The following is a 23,623-nucleotide window of genomic DNA, read 5'->3' as shown; positions in this document are numbered from 1 at the left end:
ACAAATTTTAAACTTTCTACTATTGTAGAATATGTGAATTATATAAACATTCCTTCACTTATAATCATGCTGTTGATTGTAGAATATTAAATTAAACAATATCGTTATCATTAAAATTTATTCATTGTAGTTATCTCTTTCTTTTTTCCTTTCAATTTCATTGCTTCTATTTATTCGACTTTCGGAACATCATTCCAGAAACGTGCAATCAATACATTAATATTAGATCTTTTTAATTGACCAAAGTTAAATGATATGGCAAAAAATCTAACAACGAATATTTGGCCATTATTTTTACATTAACTTAATATTAGCTTCACAACCTACATAGGAATATACGAATAACAAATTACTTTTTTGTAATAATCAAACTATTTTATTTTGTATTTACAATAATATTCATAGAACTACAATATAATTTATTTATAAATGAATAAATAATTACTATTTTATATCTGAATTAATATGTAATTTAGCGCCATAGAAATAATTTCCCTGGAGAGTTCTGTCCAATAGCTTTCTTTTCACTCCTGCAAATTTATGAATTAACGATTATATTTATATTAAAATATAAATTAATGTAAGTTTATATTTTTTTATAAGAGGAATTTATTTAAGATGGAAATAGATAACCTCATTGTAGATACAGCATAAGAAAATTTTGTATAATTATATGATTAATAAATAAATTTCATATTCACGTAGATAGTTAAATATTTGAAATCATGAAAATATTTATTTCTCTTGTCATAATTTATAATTTTATCTTCATTGTTACATAATGATATTAATCTTCTTCAAAATATTCAATTCATATTATACATTTTATATTTTATTTACTATTTTCACAACTATATAAAATATATACATCAATGAAATAGATTAAAGATAATGAAATAGATTAAACATAAGTTTAGATGTATATATATAGGCCATTATGTTTATGTATGTAATATAAAAATGTTATTATATTAATAATATATCAGACATGCACAATGAAAAAAATCTAAATATATTACCCTGCTGTAATTTGTTTACCCACAAAAATTTCAATTGGTGGTTCAACTTCCCTTCTAGCATCATGAGTAAAGTAATATATTTCTGAGGTCTTATGATATGGTCCACCTGGTACTTCAGGTGGAGGTTGTGTTCGTGCAGAAATTAGATCTGCATATCGTAATTGAGGAATAACTTTTCTCTGCTCATAAAATAATAATTATTATTTATGATAGAATACATTAAATATAAATATAAACATATATTCAGCGCAATAAACAAGTTGTTCATCATAATGATTGCCATTTTAGTTATTTTAAATAATTTGACAAAAATAAAGAAAGGAGTAAATTGAAAATGTTTATTATAAATAATGAGAAATATATTATTTATTGATAAACGATTATTAACATATGATTATAAACATTCTATACATATAACAAAATAATAAAAATCGATTATCAACGATCTATAATAAACAAAAAAAGATACATATTATATTCTTATTTATTACGAATAATTCAAAAGCAATGAATTGTATTATGTAAAAGTTGCAGTTTTTACATTTTCGATTATAATGAAAATGAATAATTAAGTTATTATATACAAATGGATTAATTTAATAATAAATTCAAAAAAATTATAATTTGTTAAATGATTTATGATCTATGCATAATAAAACTTTATATGTATTTATATATCTATTACTTACACCTCGAAGAAATGAGCGAAATTTTTCAATGAAAGGCGTTACAACACGATGTTCTAGCATTTTGTCGTTATTTTTATTCTTTTCTTTTCTTTGTTTTTTTTTTTTCTTTTACATATGTGTATGATCCATCAAGAAAATAACTACGTCTTACAAACAGATTAGACACTGTTTTGAACAATACTATCGACACCAACCAATTCTATAAACTGAAGCCACTTTTATTTGTAGAACTTTGTGTTCAATCATTTTATAGCGACATCTATATACAGATCTATATACAGAACGTAGTTCATGACAGAGCCAATAGGCGGCGCATTGATCGTCAAAATATAAAAATATTTGAGTCTCATTTAGTCAAGAAGTTAGTTCGCAGGATACGTTATTTCTCATAATTCTAACGCTCATTGGATAAAATCTTACAAGCAAAGATAATGAAGGCGACTTTAAGGCGATATTTAAGGAAAAAATAAAAGGTTGATTTAAAAATTTTATTTTTAATTCTTTAATTTTATTTCTAAAGTCCAAAATAATGTAACACTCTTTTGGAACTCCTAGAGACATTGTTAATGTTATCTACTATTCAATTCAATCTAGTTCCATTATAAGATTTGATATTAAAAAAGATGATTAGTTAACAGTTTTTTAACTAGGCCAATTAAAATAACATATTGATATATAATAATTGATAATAAAATTAGATAGTATCAGTCTGTACAATCAATTTATGTAACATTGCTATATAGTTATTTTGAAAAATTTGAGAATCAATTATGTATCAATGGTTTTTCATGGTCAAGGATCTGAAACTACGCGGGGCCATGTGTCACGTCGTTGGAAAAAATACAAAAAATTACACCGTGTAACGTAAGCAAATATTATTAGGTTATTTTTATAACATATTATATAATATGTTATAAAATAAAAATATTGAAAATATTCCTTTCTAAAATTTAAGAGATACAAATAGCAAATGACAAAAAAATCCTTTTCATTAATGTTAGTATTTGTTTGTTGAACTTTGTTTCAAACGATTCTAATGTCCATAAAGAATTTCTATATAATTTTATATAAATAATAATCATTATTTTATTATATTCATTATTATGTATTAATTTCAATCATAGTAATGCGATTGGTTGATTTTGAATAAGTTCTTTGATATATATATATATATATATATATATCTGTTAAGTATGATTGCATATTGTTTTATATTTTCGCACTTTTTTTTTATTATAAATTTAGTCGTAAAAGATAGGAATAATATCCACATATGTTGTATAAACAACATATGTGCATATTTAATATTAACATTAATAATGCAAGAAATCAGTTAATTTATATAAACTTTATTATAAAATACAATTTTCATATTATATCATATTTATGTAAAATGTAAATTTTAATTTGTAAAAATGCAAACATGTAAATATTAATTTTTATCATTTCGATTATATTTAATTGAAGAAAAATTTTAATGTATGATTCAAATTCCGGAAGTTAGGTCAATCGTTTTCAATTGATGTTTCAAAAATGAAACAAACGTATATTCTGTTCTGCAAAAAAATAAAAAAGAAATAATAAAACAAACAGTATGGTGTGGAATACTACAAATCACAATGAAGTCAGTGTACCATTTACTTTAAAATAAATTGAAACCCTCTATATTGTTATATAATCATAATATGATGTAATGAAATCGTATAGTTGTAGAAAAATTATGTTCCAAAATAATTTGTGTAATTAATTAATAATTTATGTAATACGTATAATACATATATATATATATATATATATATATATATATATATATGTATATATATATATGTATATATATATGTATATATATATATGTATATATATATGTATATATATATGTATATATACATATGTATATATATATATATGTATATATATATAAGTTTTTTTATTTTATCGTATTATGAAAACATTGTTTTGTTGTATTCTTTTAATGTTGAATAAGTTTATATGATTACTATTACTACTTTTTCCCCTATGTTTTTTAGTATAGAAAGATAGACCTTATAATTTGTATTCGAAATATTTTTGTCCGAAATTGTAAGACTCGTTGGAAAAATGAGGACTTCGAAGTCACGTGTAACGTACTAAGAGATCATCGAATGATTATCTATTGACTATTTCGATGATACGTTTGTGGTTACAAGACAAATAAAAATGACTGATTTGTGGTTAGGTGTTATCAAAGCATAAATTATACTGTGTTAAAATAAAGAAATTTATTCGAATAAATGAACGCAACAAGATTATTATCTACTGTCTCTATAACAAGTGTTACTCGTAATATTCATATCATACTGTCTCGTCAGGAACAAAAGGTAAACTCGAATCTTTTGACTGATACGAGTACATCTTTTGGATTATCGTATTATGTAAGAATTTGACATTAGAAGAAGGTTAAGGTTAGGAATTTGTATATGCTAATATCTTTTTATTCCGTCTGAACTTAGTAAAGCAAAAGGTTGATGCAGATATGGTTTACATTACAATTCTTTATTGTTGGTAATTCTTTTCTTTATGTTTATGTTAGTGTAACTGGTAATGGCTTTTTAGATCTTTCACATGCTCGAGTTGCCCCTGCAACACTCACTTTTCGGATATCATTGCAAAAGTGCATCAGTTCCAGAAATACTATTTTCAACATACTCAAACATAATTGAATCCATGGTTAATCCAATGACACATCAAGAATTTAAGAAAAATATTATGGAACCTCTTTTGGAGACTTGTTATACTGCAAATAGTAATTCAGCAACCTGTGATATACCGTATAATATTTCTAATACAAAGGTGGTAAGTCATAGAGGCACTGACACAATGGCAAATGAAATGGCTATTAATTCATGTATGGAACATACATCTTTACAACAAAGAACTATTATCGATAAGCAAAATTATAATACGATAAGGAAATGGAAGAGATTGGGAAAAGGTAAGAAATTATATTTCATTTAATGTTGTAAACCCTAACTAATCTAATTTGTACACAACAATCTATATTATAATGTTTTTATTTGTTAAATTTTAAATATTTTTATTTATATGTGAGATGTCATCTAATGTTTATACCTATGAAATTTTTTATTTTTGAAAAATAATAAAAATTCTTAAGAAAAATTAAATAATATAAACGGAAAGGTACTTTGAAAACAATCATTTTTTGTCCTATTATATTTCTTTTCCAAAATAAAAAGATTTTAAGTATAAATTTTACCTGACCATCTTGTATAACATATATTAATTCTTGAAAAAAAATTTATATATATGTATAATGTTGTACGTTTTATTTGATATAATTACAAAAATATAAAATTTATATTATGAACAATAATCATCAAAGGTATAAACTGACATTAAAGGTATAAATTTACATTAATATTTATCAATTTATATTTTAACATCTACTTTTAATATAGATATTAATTATAATATTTACAATTTTTTCAAAGTTAAAATTAGTAAGGGTTTACTAAGCTTTTTTATTTTATTATTGATGTTATTTTATAATTGTTTTAATTCTGATATGAGTTTAGGGAAACTACAGGTAGATGGAGATGATGCATTTGTGTTTAGAATATTGTCTTTCAATATTCTTGCACAAAATCTTTTAGAAGCTCATCCATATTTATATATGCAACATGATAGAGAAGCATTATCTTGGGATATACGAAAGCCCCTTTTGTTACAAGAAATACTTGAAGCACAGGCTGATGTAAGGCAAGCACAAAATATAAACAACTATCACATTTATATTTTTATATATAGGTACTTTTACTATAATATTGCATAGGTTATATGTCTCCAAGAGATGCAGGAAAAATATTTAAATGAATTTTTAAAACCTTTTAAAGAACTTGGATATAAATATCTTTACAAGAAACGGACTAATGATAAAGAGGATGGCTTACTATTGTTGTATCATTCTGATCAATTCAATTTGGTAGATTACATGAAAGTAGAATTTTATCAACCAGGCATAGAACTCCTTAACAGAGACAATGTTGGGATAGTTGCAAAATTATCATTTCGTGACAGTCCAAATACGCAGATTGTTGTAGCTACTACCCACTTGCTTTTTAATCCAAGACGAAATGATATAAGATTAGCACAAACTCAACTACTACTTACAGAAATAGAAAAAATTGCATTTATTGAAAATACAGCGTAAGAAATATATAATGATTATTACAAATGTAATATAATCTATAGTTTCTTCATATATTATAAATATTTGCTTATTATGATACAGATTGGGCCCTAAATATCTACCTATTATTTTTTCGGGTGATTTTAATTTGAAGCCTTATACAGGCGTTTATAAATTTATAACTGAGGGATCTTTTGAATATTATGGTAAAGGCAAAAATCTGGAACCTACTGAATTTCGTGCTTTATCTTATTTATTAATACCTCCACTATTACATATTACGGATAACTGTCAATATTTTCATCTCTTAATAAAAAGATTAAAAGAAAATATTACTGGAGATGCAGAGGTACATTATTAAAATAATTATAATATCTAAAGAAATAATGGAGAAATATGGTTATAAGTATTTTAGGATTGTTTGGAACGAATATTGTAAAATACTTACAATTTTGTTTTAATGTGCATATATGTATAATTCGTGGATCATAACTGTTGTTCCTGTTGTTATAAATTATATTTAAAATTTAACTAGAGAATCCTGATATATGTATTTTTATAGAAAAAGGACACTAAATATGCTGATAAACAAGATACATCATATGGCGTAGCTGTATTTAAACAAACTGAATTTGATACAAAGAAAATTGAACCTCAACTTATTGAAATAACGCAAAATAATTATGTCAAATTTTCATCTGGCAGATTAACACATCCTTTTAATTTGCATAGTGTTTATAAACATACAAACAAACATGGAAAAAAAGAAGTAACAACTAATCAAGGGGAATGGATTACAGTTGATTATATATTTTATAGTGATCTTGAACCAATAGATATATACACCTTGCCAACTGTGGAAAAATGTAAAGATTTACCTACTATACCTAACTTTGCTGTTGGAAGTGATCATTTATGCTTAGGGGCTAGTTTTAAGATATTGAAGAAAAAATAATAAAAATACAGGTAAACAAATACTTTTTTGTTGAAGTTATTATAAATAAAAGAGGATCTATATTTTGAATAAACCGTATATGTGTACACGTAATTTTTAACAAAGTTTTTATTGATATGATAAAAAAATTTAATTTATATATCTTGAAGAATGTCAATGATTTAATTTTTTCATAGATTCTACAATTAACTCTTTTTATGAAAGTGACTATTTACCATTAATTCATTATAATGGCTGTGAATATGTAGTGATCTTATTATCATAAAAACATCAAAGAATTGCTAAAGTTATAAATTATAATTTTACTTTTATATAAATAGTACTAGATAATAATACATCACAGAATACATATTTAAACCATAATCTATAATGTTTCTCACAAAATAGTTTATATTTTTGGTTTCCTTTTTTTTTTTTGTTTTTTTAAGGATGACTATATGTAGATAATTTATGTAATAAAATAAAACTTATTTGATTATACATTTTCTTTATTTATAACAAAATTATTATGAATTATGTATACTATAATTATTTATGAAGTTGTTTGGATTTCTATTAATGATATAGAAACTTTTAAATACATAAACAAAAATTGAAAATAGACATAATATAAAAACAAAACAAATATAAGTAAACCTCTATTCTTAGATTCCTTAGATTCCTTAGATATCGTATTCTATCGATACAAAATAAAAAATATAAAAAGAATAAAACTTTTTTACGAAGATTAAATGGGTGAATACTAGGATTAACAATAAATTCTTATTATTGATCTATTGTAGCGAAATTTTAGCGTTCTCTTTCAGTTCGAGAATTCGAATATATTTCGATGATTCTATTTAAATAGCACATTGTATATTCGACCCGATCTTTCGATGCATATCGTCTATGAGCATGTACGTGATTATGTCTATGTAAATGATATTAATCAGTGATTTCATTAAGTAGCAATATCGTTTGAATGTCATAAGTTGGTTCATGCTAGAAAAAAAAGAGAGAAAGAAAAATAAAAAAGAGTAAGAATGAAATAAGAGGGAGAAGAGAACGGAGATTATGAGAAAGGAAAGGGTTTTCTTGAAGGAATTTTTTTTTTTTACTTGATTAAATACTTTTATAATATAACGTTTTCCCCCTGCCCCCTCCATCCCGGGTAAACTTTTTGTATTGATAATGTATCCCTCTAACGATCATCGATTTTTGATCTCTCAGATTTGATCGTCAAAGAAATTTTTGATTTCTCACGGAGTATCTTAGAGTGACAAGTTCGAACCAAAATTGGTACAGCGTATCTTTTAACCACTTGCGGTGGAAAGACGTGCCACGCACGTCGAGATGCTTTTGTTACAAGAACGCCAGTGACGTGTTACACACGTCGTCAGGCAATTGTTGCAGAAAAAAAAATGCACTGATAATTTTGCACTTCATCATGTAAAAAAAATATACAATAAAATACAAATTATTTCTTAAATATATTTAAATTTTCCTTCAATAATATCTGAATTAATAATATATTTTTGTTACTTAATTAAAATGTATAGGCTATTGTTAGAAAATTTTTGACAGACTTCTTTTTGATTTCTATTCTCTAATATTTTATGTTTAGATTTTACAAAGTAAATTTGAGAAAAGAAAAAAATAAGTACAATCATTAAGAATGTTCATTACCTATTATTCAAAGTGTGTGTGACTTCAGCGACAGGTATGGACAAAATATGAACTACGAATACAAATGAGGAACATTGTTTCCACCATACGTTTATCGTATTAGTGTATAAACTTGTTGGTTATTCCCCTTTTACGCGTATTAATAATTAGTTTCGTATGAGATAGAGTAAATAGTTTAATAGACAAAGAAACTTTCAATCTCTTATATGTATATCTTTTTTTTGGTGGTAGCAAACGTCTCATTTGTTTTATGATAAATGGATAGAAAATAATAAATATAATTGACACATATAAGAATTAGTATATAAATCTGTGACAAAATTTGTCGATTATTTTCTTCAAAATAATTAATGAACAATTATATATTATATTTTAATATAAATTAAAACATGAATTTATTTCCATACTACCTATGAAGTAGAACTTACAGCGTTTTCTTTTTTTACGTAGTTTTTCTTGAAGCACTAGCTACACATTGCTTATATAATCTATATCTTCTTAATGTATAAAAATTAAAAAGAAAAAAGACAAAATTTGATAATATCTTAGAATCTCAGATTCTTTGACATAAACGATTGGACATATATTTTCTTATTTTTGCTTTAGAATCGTCTGGCTAAAGATCATTAAAATGATCGAGAGAGTTTCCATAACCTCTTCGTGCAAGCCTCGTCAAACACATTTCTTTACGTTTGAAAATGTTTAGAAAATCAGAACATCAGCTATTTACGTAAAAAACAAGCATGCAATTGCTACTTCACGGACATAAAACATATTCCATTCTAGCGTGATATGAAAATCAGTAGTGCGGATACGAGCTTTACCTTTTTTATCGCAAATTTCGAAGGGCAAATTTCGAAATGCCATTTCGAATGGCATTTACGCCATCAATGAGAACAGAAATAATTCTTGACCAATTTTGATAAACAAAATCATATTTTAAAGACGAAGGTTTAATCTAGGACCCCATTTTTCCAAATTTTTGAAGAAGATTTATTTTTTTCCAAAAAAATCATGTTAAAAAATAGTATTTTTTCGAGAATAGTTTATTCATTAATATAAAACTTTTTCCAAAATATATAATATATATATGTACTAATTATTTTTAACAAAATATTCGACAAAATCTTGTTTTTTGTCGAAAATTTATATACTAATTATTATGTGTCAATTATATTTATTATTTTTTATCTATCTGCTGTGAAACAAATGCATACCGATATTGTATCTAGCACGAATCACTGCAAGTTGTACGCTACCATCAAAGAAAGCTATATATATGAGAGACTAAAAGTCTCTTCGTCTACTAAACTACTTACCCCATCTCACACGAAACCAATTATTAATACGCGTAAGAGGGGAATAACCAACAAGCTTATATACCAATACAATAGATGCATGATGGGAACAGTGTTCCTCACTTGTTTCGTAGTTTATACTTTGTTAAGTTTGTACTTGTCGCTTTGAACAAAAAGTAGTGAACAACTTTAATAGAAAAAATTGAACGCCATTAATCATGTATTTCTTAATTATTGTAGTCGTTTGGAGACTTTGTGTAAATAAAAATTACGGGGCACCATCATTTTTTTGTTTTCGTTTAACTCGCGATTTCTTATTGAAAATTCTCGGAAAATATTTATCTCATAAAACTGTAAACGAAAAAATCAGAGTAGAAATTTGATTTTGAAGATGCATTGATTTCCAAAAGAGGATGTGTCACAGTAGAACACATTTTTATTTATTCATCGTACAACTCGCTCAACAGTTTTAATATACTCTCGTTTAAATATATGCTCGGCTTTATCAAAAAAATATATTATTATATTTATATATACTTAAAATAAAATATATTTTTTGAAGGAGACTGCATATATTCATTTAAAATAGTAAGATAATAGTATATTATGCACGACAAAGACTTTATTATCCTGGATCCTTGTTTATCAATGAACACGTATCATTGATCAGATATTATTTTTAACTAATAATACAATAAAAATAAATTAATCATTTTTGAACATGTATATATGACAATATTTATACACTATATATAATCAATAAAAGGTTTTTATAATCACCTATTGACATACTGGACAAATTTTCGCTTTTTGAATGCGAATACTAAAATGGCGTATGATGGAGACATCACCTTCCTTCGATCTTATTTTCATCTATCTTATGTTATTTCTACGGTCCTCGTTACATGATAAAAGAAAAAGAAAAGTGTGTGTATAAAATATTAATATGAATTGTGAACAATAAAGAAAATTGATCGAAAAGTATTTTTCTTTAGACAATCGAGACATCAATTGACACTTCATGTTAATCATTTATATTCATAGGTACAAGTATCACGTAAACATTGGACTCATTTGAAATTATAAGCAATATAATATTCAGTGATTTGTAGACGAGATGCCGAAGGTACGAAGAAGTAAAAGATCTCCACCTGATGGTTGGGAATTAATTGAACCTACATTAGAAGAGCTGGAACAAAAGATGCGCGAAGGTAAATAAACTACGATAAATTTGAAGGTTAGATATTTTCCAATCGCGTTTTCTATTGTACAGTTTTGTATAGTGAAAAAGTACTTTGTTTGTTTTCCTTAAAGCTGAAACAGAGCCACACGAAGGTAAACGTAAACAGGAATCTTTATGGCCAATATTTAAAATTCATCATCAAAAATCAAGATATATATATGATTTATTTTATAGACGAAAAGCTATTAGTCGTGGTAAGTTTACCTTGATTTCGATCGTTATTTGTAATTATTCAATATCTACATATTTTATTCTCTTAAATAATATATTATCATTTACACAGTCATATCATTTGCTTTAATGTTATATTATTTTCAGAATTGTATGACTATTGTTTGAATGAAAACATAGCAGACAAAAATCTTATAGCAAAATGGAAAAAAGTTGGATATGAAAACTTATGTTGTTTACGTTGCATACAAACACGAGATACTAATTTTGGTACGAATTGTATTTGTCGTGTACCAAAAGGCAAGTTAGAAGAAGGTAGAATAGTGGAATGTATACATTGTGGCTGCAGAGGATGTTCTGGTTGATATGTACCTTTATTGATTAAGATATTATAAGATATTATAAGAGTTAATAATAATAATAATAATAATAATAATAATAATAATATTAATCAGTTATTGCTTTGTACCTATCAACTTAAACTACTTTTTTATTTCTTATAATTAAGTTATACTTTCTTATATATTGATGTATTATTGTTAATGCATATATGTGTTATTTTGCATACTGTTCATCATAGCATCAATAATTAAAAACAATAGTAAAAAATGATAATGAAGAAGATAGTAATGAAATGAAAATAATTTTATTGCTTATTCTAAACGATGTAAATGATCGAAAACGCTTAAAATTCTATCGCGATATGTATAATGTCGAATGCACCCATTATTGTTCTAATAACTAAGATAATTGAACTCACTCTCAAAAATATTAAAATTACATAACGGCTGTCAGTTATATTTCCATAGATCCGTCGATTGTTATAAATAAGACATTTCGTTGAAAATAATGACATTTTTAAAAATTTTTATTTCAACTTATCACTGACAAAGCACTTACGTAATTGATAACAAAAGAAATTGGTTTTGGTAACCATGTTTTTGTTTTATTTCTATTTTTCGATGTATAAACGCTTCATATTATATTATGTTAATATTATATAATTATTATAAATATAAAGTATTTATTAATAAATTTTAGTATTATAATGTTAAAATTATAATTATTGTCTTATTATTATAAGTATATATTAATAAATTTTTCATTATAATATTAAAAAATGTCTATGAAAAGTATTATATACATTTATGATCCTCATCTTACAATTCGAACGTTCATTATCGACAAGATGTTTTATATATATAAATCATAGCTATAATACATTAAAAATATGAAATATTAATAATGTCAGATTGATAAATTGTCATTTAATATTAATTTCATTATAAAACATGTATAAAATCTGTGTAAAACTAGATGATGAAAGAATTGAATTTGTATTTCCCGCCTACTATCTGTACCAAAAACATCAGATATACTGACATATACTACTCATATACTATTTGTAGTATATCTTTTTAGGTTTTGTTGCTTATATATTTTCTAATTTTTCATTAATTTACGACGTAAATTCCAATCATATGAAAAATAAATTATCAGGATCCATAAGTGTTACTTTATTTATTTTACTAGGTAAAACAAAAGGCAAATTTCATTCCTATTTGATTATTTTTTATGATAAAATAACATATTCAAAATGTTATTTTTGTATTCATAGATATTGTTGCACAATAATGGGAAATGCTGGAAGTAATCAAACAGTCAATCATACTCATACTTCAGGTAGAGATCATCGGCACAGTAAAGAACATGGACCACCTTCCCCAGGAAAGGAAGGCCAGGCATTTGTTTTTGACAAAAAGTCGAATCAAAAGCTAATTTTCCAATCGTCTCAAGAAGAAGAAGAGCCCTATTATACAAAAGTATTTAATAATCTAAATAAATTTCTTCAGGCAATAGACATATATTTGCTTTTTTATATAGATAAAACAACGTGATGGAGATAATTTTGGTGGAACACGTCCCAGATCAAATACAGTATCCGAAGGAACAAAAGTTACCGATAGCAAAGTATTGCCTACAGTTTTTAAATGGGAAGGAGGTGGAAAACAAGCATATATCAGTGGAACGTTCACAGGATGGAAAACATTACCTATGGTAAAGAGTCATGGTGATTTTGTTACTATTATTGACTTACCAGAAGGAGAACATCAATATAAATTCTATGTTGATGGAGAATGGAGGCATGATCCTGGTTTGGTAAGATATAGATCTATTAATTAATTTAAATTTATTGATACTGTAAGAACAATGATTAAATTGTCTATTTAGAAAATAGTTGACAATGGTATGGGTTCTAAGAACAACTTAGTATCTGTAAGAAAATCAGACTTTGAAGTTTTTCAAGCTCTTGCTAAAGATAGCGAAGGTGTTTCTAATAGTATTCAAACTGAATATGGTCAAGAAATTCCACTTCATAAACCATGGGAAAAAATAGTTGGACCGCCAATTTTACCACCACATTTATTGCAAGTTATTCTTAATAAAGATACACCATTATCTGTGAGTAATTATAAAAGAATTATTCTGTATTAATGTTTAAGACTTTATAGAATATACATATTGATTGTAAAGTATTTTTACAGTGTGAACCAACTCTTCTACCAGAACCAAATCACGTGATGTTGAATCATTTATATGCTTTGAGTATTAAAGATAGTGTTATGGTTTTATCAGCCACGCATCGCTATCGAAAAAAATATGTAACTACTCTATTATATAAACCAATTTAATGATTTACATCATTCCTACATGCGTGATACTTAATTATTTTGGAACGATATCATTATATGAATAATGAATTGCACTCACTATTCAAATAGCTGAATTTGTAGGTAAGCTGAATTATAAATGATAAAAGTTGTTTAACTGCAAAACAATATAGTTAATATTTATTAAAGCAAATCAAGTATACATTTTTTAGAATATAGTGCTATATTGTATATTACCTGTAATTAAGCAAACAAGAAAAGCAAATTTTGATTACTATTGAATGAACTCTATAATCATTTGATATAATAATTAAAGAATTATAAGAATTGTTTTTTTCCTATTATAACAAAATTAGAATTTAAATATCATTGTTGGTTATTTCTGGTAGATACGCATAAGGTGGTTCAGATCGTGTTCTAAGAAAATAAGATCCACTAGCAGATTTATCTACATGTTCTCCCATTAAAACTATCCTGGAATCAATGCAATCACCATTTATATAACGATCCCAATTTTCGCATTTTACTGCAGGAAATCCAGTCTTGGAATTAATACTTTCTGTAAAATAAACGTAGGATCGTCCGTGACTGCAAGCTTCTAAAATAGGAAAGATACAAATGTGTTATTTTGAAATCTTTCGATGCTAGTTTCGTGAGATATATCTTACCCATGACTTCTGGGACACAGCAACAACCAGGTTGAACAGCTGTTCCTGCATTTGGATAAAAATCGATTTTACCTAGGGGTTGAAGATAACCTAGAATACCACCACAAGAATGAATAACATCAACAAATATCGCATCGGTTAAATCCAAACGAGTTTTATTAGAAGCAAGCATGTGGAATCCAGGCAATGCTGGGTCCAATCCGGTAATTCTGCCTAATTTACCAGAAGTTATTGCATCTCCAGCATTACCAGCTACATGCGCACCCAAAGAATGACCTAAGATATATTTGACAATGTAGAAAAATGTACATTATATAACTTTTTCAATTATGTATAGTTTAATTTTGTCTTAAGATTAACATAAGATATACCGAGGAAATGAACGTCTTCAGCGGTTAAATCAGTTTCTGTAACTAAAAAGTCGATGAAATTAGCAGCATCCTTTCCTACACGAACGGTATTTTGCATGGGACCAAGATAAAAGGTACTTGCAGCTAAAGGTTCCCAGTCAACAAGAATGACATTGTAATCATCGTGTTGCAAGTAAGCTGTACAATAATCAAAATGTAACTTGTTCAATTACACATAGACAGATACAATTTTATAATCAAATATTAACTAACCTTCTTTCATGTTTCTGAGACCAGAGCTCATAGAACTGGACTTCCATCCATGTGTTATGAACTTTGTTTTTCGTGATGCTTTAAAATCTGAATCGAAAAGTCCTGCAGTATCATTAATCATAAGTCTCGTGCCATTTTCTGGACCAGACCTTTAATTATATTTTACAATATATAAAGATCTTAATAATTTATCGTGTAAGATAAATAAATATATAAGTGTACCTTGTGTAAAGGATATAAGAAATGTTTTCACTATCGAGAATACCTCTCATACTATCTTCGTACTTTAATATTGCTACTTGAGGTAAATCATTTCCATCTGGCATAAATATCCAATCTTCTCCATATCCATCGTATCTTTCACGTAAACCACTTTCCCATTGTTTAGAAATAGCAAAGTCATAAAATAATACAAAAATAAATGTCTCTATCAAGAATTTTAATAGAAACATTTTATTTTATTGAAAACTTAATTTTATATGTTATAAATATAATTATCTATACAGAAGTAAACAATTAGAACACCTTAGAATCAGGTTTTTCTTTTATAAATCTTTATTTATATTGTCACGAATTCTAATATACTTTTTCTTGGCCCAGTTTCTTCTTGGCTTTATCTCTAACACCGTATCATACAAGCGGAAATACTATCAAGTAGTCTATTAACATTTCTTTAGCCATTTTAATCACAAATGAAAGAATACAGGTTTCAGACTGATTTACTTCTATATATATATATATAAATTTATCATAAGTTTTTCGAGATTATTTGACAGCTGATATCATTAGAGAATATAAATAGGAAGGAAGGTGATATTTTTAAAAAAATATCTTTTAACAATACTGTATAATTAAACATTTGATACACACACGTTAAATACAATGATAAATTGCAAGCGGTATAAGAATGATACGAAAGGATGATATTGCTTTGTATATATACTGAATATATTATTTACTTATACATACATACACACACATATAATTCTATAAGATATATTTTAATTCTTTTCATATATTTTTTAGTAAATATACATTTCGTCAAAACATCGACAAAAGTTATAAATATGTGATTAATAATGATAACAACAATCATTATTTCCATGAAATATTTAATTATATGAGAATATCATAAATGCTGTAGTCTTATTGTTTTGAACGGCTTTAAATTTTCTTCCATATGTTATTAAAATATTCATACAAATTAATAATTTTGCACATTTATAAATTGAAGATTTTTTTTTTTATTTTTTATTTATTTATTTATTTATTTTTTTTTTTTTGTACATATTACAGGCCATTTTTTTTTTGTACAATTACATACATATTACAGGCCATCAAACACTTTTCCTTTATAAAATATTTAACTAATGGTATTGTTCAAAAAAAATTTTTGTTGAATACAGGTGATTCTATAATGAATATAAGTGATATTTTTGATTTATAAACACAAATGTTGTATAAATGCAAATGTATAGAGATGAGATTAGTTGACTCTGGTTTGCTTTGTAGGTTTTAAGTAATTTAACTGCTTTTACAATCATCCAGAGAATAATTGTTGGTCGTGAATGGAAAATTTGAATTGATCCGCGAAACCGGATCATTCTTCATGCTAACGACTAAAGATGGACAATACGATTCGTGGTAGATAAATCATTTGATCATCGGCTTGATTAGAAGATGTCGATTGACCAGTTGAACAAGAGTTATCGATTGCGATTCCGCTTTTTTTTTACTAAACTTCGTGCGATTGCCCATATCTTTACGTAATCTTCATTAATATCAAACTTCTCCTCTAAATATCTATCCGCATCTGGGAGAGTGCTTAACAATGTATCCTTAATGTCATTACAATTAGTGAAGTCTTCTTTAATGTAATTAATTTTTGATTGTAAAGTTTCTATGTTTCTCATTTCCTCAATAAGTTTCAATTGTATTTTTAAAAAATGCGTTAATTAACCTTTGAAGATTCACCGTTTGAGTTTCAAATTACTTAAGATTTGTTCGGTAAAGGCTTCCATTGTGTTAAAGATTAAAGAGGGGTCCATAAAAAAATCAAAAAAGGCAAGTACGATACTGAAGATGATGATGAAGAATCATCATATGGCCCCAGAATTCAATAGTTTAATGTAAATATCAAAATTTTAGAAAATATATAACTTTATATCAAGAAAAACGCAATGAAAACTTTAAACGCGTTTTTCTCGACATTACTTTCTTCTATCTTTTTTTTTCTTTATTTGTAATTGCAGTGTCTAAGTTTGTACGTAGTCAATTTCAAGAATTTTAATAATTACTATTTTTACAAACTGCTGGAATAAAAAGAGGGCCTTAAGAATAAAAAAAATTTCTAACTGTCGCCTTTTTGTAAATAATCAATAAAAAAAACTACTACGCATAATGATAATTACATATTCGTATAGATATCGATAAAATTTTGCTTTTTATTTTCAGATAATCATTCATCGAAATATCAATGTTACAATGAAGGGAACATTTTTTTTAGCCCTTAAGTCAAGGCCCATATTTTTGTTAATTTTTTAATAAAAATTTATATAAAACAAGTTTAATATACACTCAATAAAATAACAACAATCCGATCCCTTTATTAATTAGTTATCCCAGTGAAAACAAATTCTTAAAAATCGGTTATTTTTTCAGTCGTCACAGTGGCCTTCCCCCTTAAATTTAAGTCATTATTTGTTTCAATAAATACCTAGGTAAATCATATAGATAGGAATACGATCATCACGCCATTTGAAACGAACAGCGCGATGACAGCGCCATCGTCCCTAACAATTTCTTTAAAAAGTCAACGATTGACATTTTTCATAGTGCTTATAGTTAATGTCTTACGTTGCTGTTGTATTATAAAGCTGAAAGAGATTTTTTTAAGTTAAACTCTAACATGAAATATTTATATTTTATTACACACATATATATACCGTTGTAGTAAAATATGAAAATCCTATAAAAATAAGTATCATAAAAATACATATAAAGTTTTTTTAAAATAAAAAGCAGAAACTATGTCAGAAGATTCAAACTTATATAGGTTAGAAGGATCTGACAATAAACCTGGTGGCTTAATTATTCGTAAGAAAGCTTCCGATCACACATTTAAAAAGCCTCAATCATCTGTTTTGGGTTTGGACAAACTCGCAGAAAGAAAACGGCGAGAAAATTCGCAGGAACCTACAGAATCAAAATCTAGATTAGATACAAAAGAAAGAAAATATAGATCTTATGAAGAAGAAACACCTACTCATACAGGTGGAGTAAATTCTGAGGCACAAAAGAGATTGGAAACGAGACTCAAACATCAAAGATTAAATGCACAAGAAAAGCATTCAAGGTATCATGATCGTGATAGAGATAAGAGAAAGGACAGGGATAGAGACAGAGATAGAGAACGTAGTCGAAGTAGAGATAGTATAAGACAAACTCCTCTTAGATTTAAAGATGAACCTCAAACACCCAAATTTAGGACCAAAGTAAGCTTTATCATCATTGATATTTATGGAATACAAATAATAGAATTTGAAATAATAATTATCATTATTGATAGGATCCTACATCCAAAAGTAATTGGGATGACGACGAGGATGAAGAACCAAGGAAATCAAGTTGGGATCATCCTACGCCCAATCTTTATGCTTCTAAAGATGGTCGTGAAAGCGTCAGAAGTGAATTTACACCTTCATATAAATATAATTCTTGGAACAAGGATTATAGAGCTTCTGGTACTACACCAATGATAGATGGAGAAGAAAAAGAATTATGGGAGGAAGAACAGCAAAGGTAATTCTTATTTGATTATTTCATTTACCTTTTAATCCTTTTGATATGACTTATCTGACGATGGAGTTGTATCACTATACAGACATATCTACCATAAAATGCATATTAATGATATTAATGTATTAAGACAAGAAATAGCAAAGATTTAACTCCTGGTGATATTATTTAACCATTTATGCTAGAAATTTCTTAGCAATTGTATGACAAACATATTCAATTAAATTTATAGTGAACTTGATACCTGAAATTATTTGTATAAAACATTTAACAATGCAAGATAAAAAAGAAAAACAATGTAGTGATTTTTCGTCCTAAAACATTATTTAGTGACAAACTATTATTATATAGTAACGCGTTGTACTTACAATTTTAAAGAAGAGCTTTTAAAGAAATATCTTTTCTATTTGTAGACTTGATAGAGAATGGTACGCATTGGATGATGGAGAAAATTATGCTTTTGCTGATGTATCAGAAGAATATACTCAAAAAAAGGAAATGGAATTAGAAGCAAAAAGACAGAAACGAGTTTCAGCTCAGCAGAGGCAAATAAACAAAGATAATGAATTATGGGAAAGAAATAGAATGTTAACTTCAGGTGTTGTAAGTTCTTTAGATCATGATGATGATCCAGATGATGAAGCAGAAGGAAGAGTTCATCTTCTAGTTCATAATGTAGTACCTCCATTTTTAGATGGTAAGTTATTCTTCTTTTTAAAGAAATTATTTTTATGTCAATTACTTAAATATTATATATAAAATACAGTATAACGAAATAATAATAATAATTAATTAATTAGGACGAATCGTATTCACTAAGCAGCCAGAGCCTGTTGTACCTGTGCGCGATCCTACTTCCGATATGGCACTTGTAGCAAGAAAAGGCTCTGCATTAGTACGAGCATACCGTGAACAAAAAGAACGTCGTAGAGCGCAGAAAAAACATTGGGAGTTGGCTGGAACACATATAGGTAACATTATGGGAGTACGTGACAGAAGAAAAGAGGATAAAGAACTTCCTGGTCAGGAAATGGATTTTAAAGCTGGTCAGAAATATGCAAGACATATAGGTGCTGGTGAAATTACTGGAGAAGCAAAACACCGATCTATACAACATCAAAGAAGAAGTCTTCCTGTATTCGCTGTAAGACAGGAACTCTTGAATGTTATCAGAGAAAATAGTGTAGTTGTAATAGTAGGAGAAACTGGAAGTGGTAAAACTACTCAATTAACACAATACCTTCATGAGGATGGCTATAGTTGCTATGGAATAATTGGTTGTACGTGTCCCAGAAGAGTAGCTGCCATGTCAGTTGCCAAAAGGGTGTCTGATGAAATGGCTACAGCATTAGGAGAAAAAGTTGGTTACGCAATTCGTTTCGAGGATTGTACATCCAAAGATGTAAGTAATTCTAAAGAATATTAGATACTTTTTTGAATATAAAAAAGATTTTGAAGAGTTATTATTACCGTTTATTTTTACAGACTGTTATAAAATATATGACAGATGGTATTTTGTTAAGAGAAAGTTTGCGAGAAGGTGATTTAGATCGATATAGTGTAATAATTATGGATGAAGCTCATGAACGATCTCTTTCTACTGATGTTTTGTTTGGTTTACTTAGAGAGGTAATATTTACATACTTTAAAAAGTATTTTATCTTTATATAATATCTATTTATCACTATTTTATATGTAAAACAGGTTGTTGCAAGGAGACACGATTTGAAACTAATTGTAACTTCAGCTACAATGGATTCAAGTAAATTTTCTGCGTTTTTTGGAAATGCAGCAACATTTCAGATTCCTGGTCGAACATTTCCTGTTGAGATTTTACATGCAAAAAATCCAGTTGAAGATTATGTAGACGCTGCTGTGAAACAAGTTTTGCAAATCCATTTACAACCAAGAAGTGGAGATATTTTGGTATTCATGCCTGGTCAAGAAGATATCGAAGTCACATGTGAAGCATTGAAAGAAAGATTGGCTGAAATAGAATCAGCTCCTCCACTTTCAATTTTACCAATATATTCTCAATTACCGTCGGATTTACAAGCTAAAATTTTTCAACGTTCGGAAGGTGGATTACGTAAATGCGTTGTTGCAACCAATATAGCAGAAACATCTTTGACGGTAGATGGAATTGTATTTGTCGTTGACTCAGGGTATTGTAAACTGAAAGTATATAATCCACGAATTGGTATGGATGCTCTTCAAGTATATCCTGTTTCAAGAGCTAATGCTGATCAGCGTGCTGGAAGAGCTGGTCGTACTGGACCTGGTTACTGTTACAGATTGTACACACGTAGACAATATTTAGATGAACTACTGGCAACAGGAGTGCCAGAAATTCAGCGTACAAATTTAGCCAATACTGTATTACTTCTGAAATCATTGGGAGTTCAAGATTTACTTGCTTTCCATTTTATGGATCCTCCGCCACAAGACAATATACTTAATTCTTTGTATCAGTTATGGATATTGGGTGCTCTTGATCATACAGGACGGTTAACACCTTTAGGACGTCAAATGGCAGAATTTCCCTTGGATCCTCCACAATGTCAAATGCTAATAGTTGCTTCTCAGCTTGGTTGTACCGCAGATATTTTAATTATAGGTATATTTTAAATTAAAATCTTATTAATATCCTTTCAATTTTTATGCGATACAAATTTAATAATTATTTATTTTTGTGATTATTACAGTTTCTATGTTATCAGTGCCTTCAATATTTTATCGCCCGAAAGGTCGAGAGGAAGATTCTGATTCAGCAAGAGAAAAATTTCAAATTCCAGAATCAGATCACTTGACATACCTCAATGTATATAATCAGTGGAAAGCTAATGGATATTCTACTTCATGGTGTAATGATCATTTTATACATGCAAAAGCTATACGTAAAGTCAGAGAAGTGCGTCAACAACTGGAAGAAATTTTAAAACAGCAAAAAATGGAAGTTGTTAGTTGCGGTACTGATTGGGACATAGTACGTAAATGCATATGTTCTGCGTATTTCCATCAGGCAGCTCGATTAAAGGGTATCGGTGAATATGTTAATTGTCGTACTGGAATGCCCTGTCATCTTCATCCTACTTCAGCTTTATTTGGTATGGGTTTTACACCTGACTATGTCGTTTATCATGAACTAGTTATGACGGCAAAAGAATACATGCAATGTGTAACCGCGGTCGATGGACACTGGTTAGCTGAATTAGGTCCGATGTTCTTTAGTGTGAAAGAAACAGGACGAAGTGGTCGAGCAAAACGACGACAAGCAATGCAACATCTGCATGAAATGGAGGGACAAATGAAAGAAGCAGAAGAGGAAATGAAAGCAAGAGCGCAAGAACAATTAGAACGTGAACAAGCTTCTGTTAAAAGGTAGATTTACTATTAAGTATATTTATCAATTTCTTTTTTGATCTTATTTTTCTTTTTTATTTATTTATTTACTTCTTTTTTTTTTTAAGGAAAGAGATTCTTACACCAGGTATCAGAGAACCAGGTACGCCAGCACCATATCGTAAAACTCCAGGACGTTTAGGATTGTAAATAAATTGTAATGTGTGACATTTATATAAGTATTGAAATATAAACATTCATTTGTTTTTAAATTGTATATGTTTGTACAAATAAAATATATCATACTAAGGAGATAGTATATAAGTACATAAAATATATAGGAAAAACAATATTTTTAATGGCAAATATGCAGGAGAAACAATATTTTAAATAACTTTCCTTTAAATTGGATAAAAATGTTTACAAGGACATTTCACGATACATTTCTTATCACATATGCGATAAATACCGAATGTATTGATGTATATGTCTATTTAAAGAAATATATGGAACATATATTATGCAAAATATGCAAAATAAAAACTAAATTTTCAAAATACATGAATATTATCAAAGTCTTCTACTAAAATAGTATGCATTGATACATACAGAGTTCACTTATTACATATGTAATATATAAATGTTCTTATAAACTTTCAGATATATATTATCTTATTATTTATAAATATAATTAAATGCTAATGTTGTAAATAAAATTTCAAAAAACTTTTATATATATATGTATATATATACATAAATATATATATAAAATCAGCACGAAATTTGCAAAAATGAAATTAATACTGTATCGACATAAATACATATATTTTTATGATATTACTTCCAAATTCCTTTTGTTTATAAAAGAAATATAAATAATTTTTTTTTTATATTGCATTTGCAAATACTTTGGTAACTTGAAAAATTTTATACCAATTATTAGAAATAAGAAACAAGAAACTGGACTCGTTTTAATAAAATATATAAACTATTGATTTCATTATTATATGATAGATACAATTTTTTATATTTTATAATAATTGATAAATATATTAATACTAATTAATATATTTATCAATTATTATAAAATAAAAATATATTAATAATAATTAATGTCAATTTTATTGAAATTAATATCAAGAGCGTTATAATCATGAATTAAACGCCTTCTTTCTATCTGGCCTTATGGGTGTATTCATTTTGGTTACAAAACTGTAGATTTAATAGAACTTACCATTTTTGACACTTGATGGCTATTTTGCGATAGTAACTGACATTTAAATGCTGGCTTCGT

The 23,623-nt window shown here is 27.1% G+C and overlaps 6 protein-coding genes and 2 long non-coding RNA genes across 20 annotated transcripts; 4 read left to right on the top strand and 4 right to left on the bottom strand.

The window, feature by feature from the left end:
- Window positions 1-340: 340 nt before the first annotated feature.
- On the bottom strand, window positions 341-1,957 carry LOC124954726 (NADH dehydrogenase [ubiquinone] 1 alpha subcomplex subunit 7-like). The gene is made up of 3 exons (XM_047508065.1): window positions 1,709-1,957; window positions 1,020-1,198; window positions 341-530 (listed from the first exon to the last, which is right to left on the bottom strand). Exons 1-3 carry the CDS (start codon window positions 1,766-1,768, stop codon window positions 473-475), a joined length of 297 nt encoding a protein of 98 aa, XP_047364021.1. The 5' UTR covers window positions 1,769-1,957; the 3' UTR covers window positions 341-472.
- A 205-nt stretch (window positions 1,958-2,162) lies between these two features.
- On the top strand, window positions 2,163-6,923 carry LOC124954780 (protein angel). Of its 8 annotated transcripts, XM_047508213.1 has the most exons (7): window positions 2,163-2,181; window positions 2,506-2,572; window positions 4,301-4,679; window positions 5,281-5,459; window positions 5,538-5,911; window positions 5,997-6,243; window positions 6,457-6,923. In XM_047508213.1, the coding sequence occupies exons 3-7, from the start codon at window positions 4,310-4,312 to the stop codon at window positions 6,847-6,849; spliced, it is 1,563 nt and encodes a 520-aa protein (XP_047364169.1). In that variant the 5' UTR covers window positions 2,163-2,181; window positions 2,506-2,572; window positions 4,301-4,309; the 3' UTR covers window positions 6,850-6,923. The 8 variants fall into 8 exon arrangements, with proteins under 8 accessions (XP_047364169.1, XP_047364170.1, XP_047364165.1 ...); XM_047508214.1 differs by lacking the exon at window positions 2,506-2,572 and having other exon boundaries at window positions 2,165-2,181; XM_047508209.1 differs by lacking the exon at window positions 2,163-2,181 and having other exon boundaries at window positions 2,396-2,572.
- A 396-nt stretch (window positions 6,924-7,319) lies between these two features.
- LOC124954781 lies at window positions 7,320-8,506 on the bottom strand. The gene is made up of 2 exons (XR_007102660.1): window positions 7,959-8,506; window positions 7,320-7,830 (listed from the first exon to the last, which is right to left on the bottom strand). It is a non-coding gene; the product is annotated as an uncharacterized LOC124954781 (long non-coding RNA).
- A 2,077-nt stretch (window positions 8,507-10,583) lies between these two features.
- LOC124954768 (protein BUD31 homolog) lies at window positions 10,584-12,238 on the top strand. Of its 3 annotated transcripts, none has more exons than XM_047508171.1 (4): window positions 10,584-10,737; window positions 10,857-11,023; window positions 11,127-11,249; window positions 11,374-12,238. In XM_047508171.1, exons 2-4 carry the CDS (start codon window positions 10,930-10,932, stop codon window positions 11,589-11,591), a joined length of 435 nt encoding a protein of 144 aa, XP_047364127.1. In that variant the 5' UTR covers window positions 10,584-10,737; window positions 10,857-10,929; the 3' UTR covers window positions 11,592-12,238. The 3 variants fall into 3 exon arrangements, with proteins under 3 accessions (XP_047364127.1, XP_047364126.1, XP_047364129.1); XM_047508170.1 differs by having other exon boundaries at window positions 10,633-10,856; window positions 10,925-11,023; XM_047508173.1 differs by having other exon boundaries at window positions 10,633-10,856; window positions 10,915-11,023.
- A 369-nt stretch (window positions 12,239-12,607) lies between these two features.
- Window positions 12,608-15,426, top strand: LOC124954767 (5'-AMP-activated protein kinase subunit beta-1-like). Of its 4 annotated transcripts, none has more exons than XR_007102652.1 (6): window positions 12,608-12,759; window positions 12,845-13,049; window positions 13,111-13,386; window positions 13,459-13,689; window positions 13,773-14,021; window positions 14,431-15,426. XR_007102652.1 is itself a non-coding variant. In XM_047508167.1 (5 exons), exons 2-5 carry the CDS (start codon window positions 12,861-12,863, stop codon window positions 13,917-13,919), a joined length of 843 nt encoding a protein of 280 aa, XP_047364123.1. In that variant the 5' UTR covers window positions 12,608-12,759; window positions 12,845-12,860; the 3' UTR covers window positions 13,920-15,426. The 4 variants fall into 4 exon arrangements, 2 of the variants coding, with proteins under 2 accessions (XP_047364123.1, XP_047364125.1); XR_007102651.1 differs by having other exon boundaries at window positions 14,288-15,426; XM_047508167.1 differs by having other exon boundaries at window positions 13,773-15,426.
- LOC124954769 (pancreatic triacylglycerol lipase-like) lies at window positions 13,812-15,906 on the bottom strand. The gene is made up of 5 exons (XM_047508174.1): window positions 15,412-15,906; window positions 15,190-15,338; window positions 14,938-15,114; window positions 14,567-14,842; window positions 13,812-14,496 (listed from the first exon to the last, which is right to left on the bottom strand). The coding sequence occupies exons 1-5, from the start codon at window positions 15,639-15,641 to the stop codon at window positions 14,258-14,260; spliced, it is 1,071 nt and encodes a 356-aa protein (XP_047364130.1). The 5' UTR covers window positions 15,642-15,906; the 3' UTR covers window positions 13,812-14,257.
- A 604-nt stretch (window positions 15,907-16,510) lies between these two features.
- LOC124954789 lies at window positions 16,511-18,185 on the bottom strand. The gene is made up of 2 exons (XR_007102661.1): window positions 17,601-18,185; window positions 16,511-17,498 (listed from the first exon to the last, which is right to left on the bottom strand). It is a non-coding gene; the product is annotated as an uncharacterized LOC124954789 (long non-coding RNA).
- LOC124954788 (pre-mRNA-splicing factor ATP-dependent RNA helicase PRP16) lies at window positions 18,038-22,641 on the top strand. The gene is made up of 8 exons (XM_047508239.1): window positions 18,038-18,683; window positions 18,758-18,990; window positions 19,401-19,684; window positions 19,788-20,389; window positions 20,473-20,616; window positions 20,692-21,604; window positions 21,693-22,368; window positions 22,458-22,641. Exons 1-8 carry the CDS (start codon window positions 18,219-18,221, stop codon window positions 22,537-22,539), a joined length of 3,399 nt encoding a protein of 1,132 aa, XP_047364195.1. The 5' UTR covers window positions 18,038-18,218; the 3' UTR covers window positions 22,540-22,641.
- Window positions 22,642-23,623: the final 982 nt, after the last annotated feature.

Source organism: Vespa velutina, chromosome 16 (genome assembly GCF_912470025.1).
Source record: "Vespa velutina chromosome 16, iVesVel2.1, whole genome shotgun sequence".
Lineage (NCBI taxonomy): Eukaryota > Metazoa > Arthropoda > Insecta > Hymenoptera > Vespidae > Vespa > Vespa velutina.
The sequence above is the reverse complement of the archived record's forward strand: the minus strand, read 5'-3'. Positions and strand labels throughout refer to the sequence as shown.

Excerpts from the sequence above, each read along its gene's own strand:
- LOC124954769 (XM_047508174.1), bottom strand. The coding sequence starts at position 15,641 with ATGTTTCTATTAAAATTCTTGATAGAGACATTTATTTTTGTATTATTT. Across the intron at positions 15,115-15,189 it reads TCTCAGAAACATGAAAGAAG|CTTACTTGCAACACGATGAT; the intron begins GTTAGTTAATAT and ends ATTATTGTACAG. Across the intron at positions 14,497-14,566 it reads CTGTGTCCCAGAAGTCATGG|AAGCTTGCAGTCACGGACGA; the intron begins GTAAGATATATC and ends TTCCTATTTTAG.
- LOC124954767 (XM_047508167.1), top strand. The coding sequence starts at position 12,861 with ATGGGAAATGCTGGAAGTAATCAAACAGTCAATCATACTCATACTTCA. Across the intron at positions 13,387-13,458 it reads GGAGGCATGATCCTGGTTTG|AAAATAGTTGACAATGGTAT; the intron begins GTAAGATATAGA and ends TTGTCTATTTAG. Across the intron at positions 13,690-13,772 it reads ATAAAGATACACCATTATCT|TGTGAACCAACTCTTCTACC; the intron begins GTGAGTAATTAT and ends GTATTTTTACAG.
- LOC124954768 (XM_047508171.1), top strand. The coding sequence starts at position 10,930 with ATGCCGAAGGTACGAAGAAGTAAAAGATCTCCACCTGATGGTTGGGAA. Across the intron at positions 11,024-11,126 it reads GGAACAAAAGATGCGCGAAG|CTGAAACAGAGCCACACGAA; the intron begins GTAAATAAACTA and ends TTTTCCTTAAAG. Across the intron at positions 11,250-11,373 it reads ACGAAAAGCTATTAGTCGTG|AATTGTATGACTATTGTTTG; the intron begins GTAAGTTTACCT and ends TATTATTTTCAG.
- LOC124954780 (XM_047508206.1), top strand. The coding sequence starts at position 3,979 with ATGAACGCAACAAGATTATTATCTACTGTCTCTATAACAAGTGTTACT. Across the intron at positions 5,460-5,537 it reads TACTTGAAGCACAGGCTGAT|GTTATATGTCTCCAAGAGAT; the intron begins GTAAGGCAAGCA and ends AATATTGCATAG. Across the intron at positions 6,244-6,456 it reads ATATTACTGGAGATGCAGAG|AAAAAGGACACTAAATATGC; the intron begins GTACATTATTAA and ends GTATTTTTATAG.
- LOC124954788 (XM_047508239.1), top strand. The coding sequence starts at position 18,219 with ATGTCAGAAGATTCAAACTTATATAGGTTAGAAGGATCTGACAATAAA. Across the intron at positions 20,617-20,691 it reads TGTTTGGTTTACTTAGAGAG|GTTGTTGCAAGGAGACACGA; the intron begins GTAATATTTACA and ends TATGTAAAACAG. Across the intron at positions 21,605-21,692 it reads CGCAGATATTTTAATTATAG|TTTCTATGTTATCAGTGCCT; the intron begins GTATATTTTAAA and ends TGATTATTACAG.
- LOC124954726 (XM_047508065.1), bottom strand. The coding sequence starts at position 1,768 with ATGCTAGAACATCGTGTTGTAACGCCTTTCATTGAAAAATTTCGCTCA. Across the intron at positions 1,199-1,708 it reads TTCGCTCATTTCTTCGAGGT|AGAAAAGTTATTCCTCAATT; the intron begins GTAAGTAATAGA and ends TTTTATGAGCAG. Across the intron at positions 531-1,019 it reads GGTAAACAAATTACAGCAGG|GAGTGAAAAGAAAGCTATTG; the intron begins GTAATATATTTA and ends ATAAATTTGCAG.